Below are 2875 nucleotides of genomic sequence, written 5' to 3'. Positions count from 1 at the left end.
TAACAGGCTCAAAGTGGGGACTGAATGGCCTCTTCCTGTTCCTGTGTTACAGGCTTGAAGAGGGGGCTCAGTGGCCTCCTCCTGTTCATATATAACCAACTGGAGGCTGAATGCATTTCCATACTGGAGTTGCAGCATTAATCCTCAGTCCCTGGTTTCCTTGACACCGCTTTAGTATTGTCACATGAACAACCCTTCTCTCATTTCCCTTGTTATTCATTCATTGTTTCTAATTGGTGCTGTAGGGTGGGTGATCGCAGTAACTTTTGGAGTCATCATTGGAGTTCTGATACTGTTGCTGATATGTTATTTTCACTGCAGAAAGAAACAAGGTCAGTGTGATAGCTCTGTCATGAAAAGATCTTTCCACCTCTGACTCAGTAGTCTATACAGGAGAGGATACTTTTCCCTGGATTGCAGTGATCCCTTTGTAAGCTCATATCCAGTTAATTCTCGGTGTCCTTGCCGGGTCCAGAGGAGGTCCATGAGAATGATCCCAGGGATGAAAGGCTTAACATATGGAGAATGTTTGAGGGCACTGGGACTATACTTAATGGAGTTTAGAAGGATGAGGGGGGATCTAATTGAAACTTACAGAGTACTGAATGGCCTGGATAGACTGGCTGTTGGGAAGATGTTTCCATTGGCAGGAGAGACCAGGACCCAAGGGCACAGCTTTCGCGTAACAGGGAGACTCTTTAGAATGGAGAGGAGGAGAGTAGTGAATCTATGGAATTAATTGCCACAGAAGGCTTGTGGAGGCCAGGTCATTGAGTATCTTTAAGCCAGAGATAGATAGGTTCTTGATTGTCAAGGGGATCAAAGGTTATGGGGAGGAGGTGGGAGAATGGGGTTGAGAAATGTATCATCCATGATGGGCCGAATAGCCTAATTTCTGCTCAAGTGTCTTATGGCCTTATCGCTCCCGTGCCTGCTGATCTTCATTGCTGTAAATGTGTAAGGCTTTCAGTAAAATAGGGACTACATTGATCAAGAATTTGGGAGAATCGTGTAACTTCCTGTGTGCCCTGGTGTCTAACTTTGCATTGCCATGATGGTGTGAAATGCTTTTGCAAGTTTCCATCTCACGAGATGATATTAGTCCAAGCTGTTTTGTTGTCTGACTTCCTCCTTTGCTTCCTCCAAATCTAGACTCTGGTCCCTTGTGATGTATTCAGGGAAGATCCTGGATTTCTTGAGATTCTATTTCTGTGGACCTGTGCATTGTTGGTGATTCTGTGTGGACAGTCTCTCTCTCTCGCTGTGATCGCTTGGTTTCGTTGAAGAAGGATTCATCTTTGAGAGGACGATCGGTCACTCTGCTCCTTGAAAACGATGTGAGAAGACAATTTTCACTGGGCGGTAGAGGAAATGGCCTTCGGAGGGTGAAACACATTGTTGCTCCTTGTTTACTGATGGTCCATGAGTCCTTTTATAGAAACAGAAAGCAAGAGTGGGACCAGGTCATTCGGCCCTTCAAGCCTGCTCTGCTGTTCAGTGTGACTGGTCATCCAACTCAGTCCCTGTTCTTGCTTTTTACCAACACAGTTCTATCCCTTTAGACCTAAGAAAACATTCAATATTTTGGCCTCAACTGTTTTTGTAGTTGAAAATTCCACAGGCTCCCCACTATCTGGGGTGAAGACATTTCTCCTAATCTCACTCCCCACATTCCTTGGATCCTTCACCTGTGACCCCCTGGTTCTGGACTCTCTGGTCATTAGAAACATCCTTCCTGCATTTGTCCTGTTAGAATTTTGTACATTTCTATGAGATCGCCCCTCATTCTTCTAAACACCAGTGATTATATTCCTAACCAATCCGGTCTGTCTTCATCCATCAGTCCTATCGTCCCAGGAATCAGACTAAGAAACCTTCGCTGCACTCCCTCCATCGCCAGAGCCTCCTTCCTCAGATAAGGAGACCCCCAAACTGCAGACTCAGTACTCCAGGGGTGGTCTCACCAAGGCCCCTGTACAATTGCAGCAAGGCATCCTTGCTCCTGGCATGAGAATGACAAATTCAAACTAGTGTTTGCTTATCTGCTATGTGTCCACACTTTGTAACCAAAGATGTAATGTAATAAAAAGGAAAGATGTGAACATTCCAGACTTCCCTCGTAATATCAGGATGTCTGAGGACACCCGACGCACAATAATGTTTGTGGTTCGAAGAGCTGTTGCCATTAAAACATAAGAAACAATGTGGCAGTTTTATCCACAGCAATTGAGACCGTCAGACCATAGGGAATAGGAACAGGACGAGGTCATTCAGCCCTTTGAGGCAGCTCGGCTATTCAAAAGGATCATGGCTGGTCCAACATTCCTCGCAGCTACTTTCCTGCCCTTTCTGCATAACATTTTGAACTAACTGCACAGAGGCCAGTATCTCATCACCAAGTCACCCTTTGTTTACTTGTGCACAGTTCACTGGCTGTAGCCATCCAGCTCGGAGTCTGTCACTCTGAGATTCTGAATCCCCAGTTTATTTTGGTCAGCCAGGGCTTCCTGATTGGCTCAGGTGAACAACCGCAATTGGGGATCTCGTGGTCAACAAGATCCACCTGGTCCCAATCACTACACCTTTGATTCCCCGACTGATCTGGGATCGATCAGTCTCAGCTTTAAGTATACACAAGGACTCTGCACCCTCCCCCCACCCCCACAGCTCTCTGTGGCAAAGACTCACAGCCCTCTGAGAGAAGAAATTCCTACTCATCTCAGTTCTAAATCGGTGACCCTCTGATCCTGGGCTCTCCCATGAGGAGAAACATCCTCTCAGCATTTACTCTGTCAAGCCCCTTTGTAAGCCTATATGTCTCAATGTCAGCACCTCCCATTCTTCTAAATTCCAGTGAGTAGAGTCCCAACCTCCT

The 2875-nt window shown here is 46.1% G+C and overlaps 1 protein-coding gene across 1 annotated transcript in view; it reads left to right on the top strand.

Moving 5' to 3' along the window:
- The window catches only part of LOC109923216 (urokinase plasminogen activator surface receptor), a 13374-nt gene extending 11267 nt beyond the window's left edge, over nucleotides 1-2107 (top strand). Inside the window, exons 7-8 of the mRNA XM_048620538.1 lie at nucleotides 246-332; nucleotides 1153-2107. Of these exons, the coding sequence (XP_048476495.1) occupies nucleotides 246-332; nucleotides 1153-1169 (104 nt within the window). The 3' untranslated portion in view covers nucleotides 1170-2107. The remainder of the gene's footprint in view (nucleotides 1-245; nucleotides 333-1152) is intronic.
- The last annotated feature ends 768 nt before the right edge of the window (nucleotides 2108-2875 follow it).

Source organism: Rhincodon typus, chromosome 47, assembly GCF_021869965.1.
Source record: "Rhincodon typus isolate 14 chromosome 47, sRhiTyp1.1, whole genome shotgun sequence".
NCBI lineage: Eukaryota > Metazoa > Chordata > Chondrichthyes > Orectolobiformes > Rhincodontidae > Rhincodon > Rhincodon typus.
This window is presented reverse-complemented; position numbering and strand designations above follow the sequence as displayed.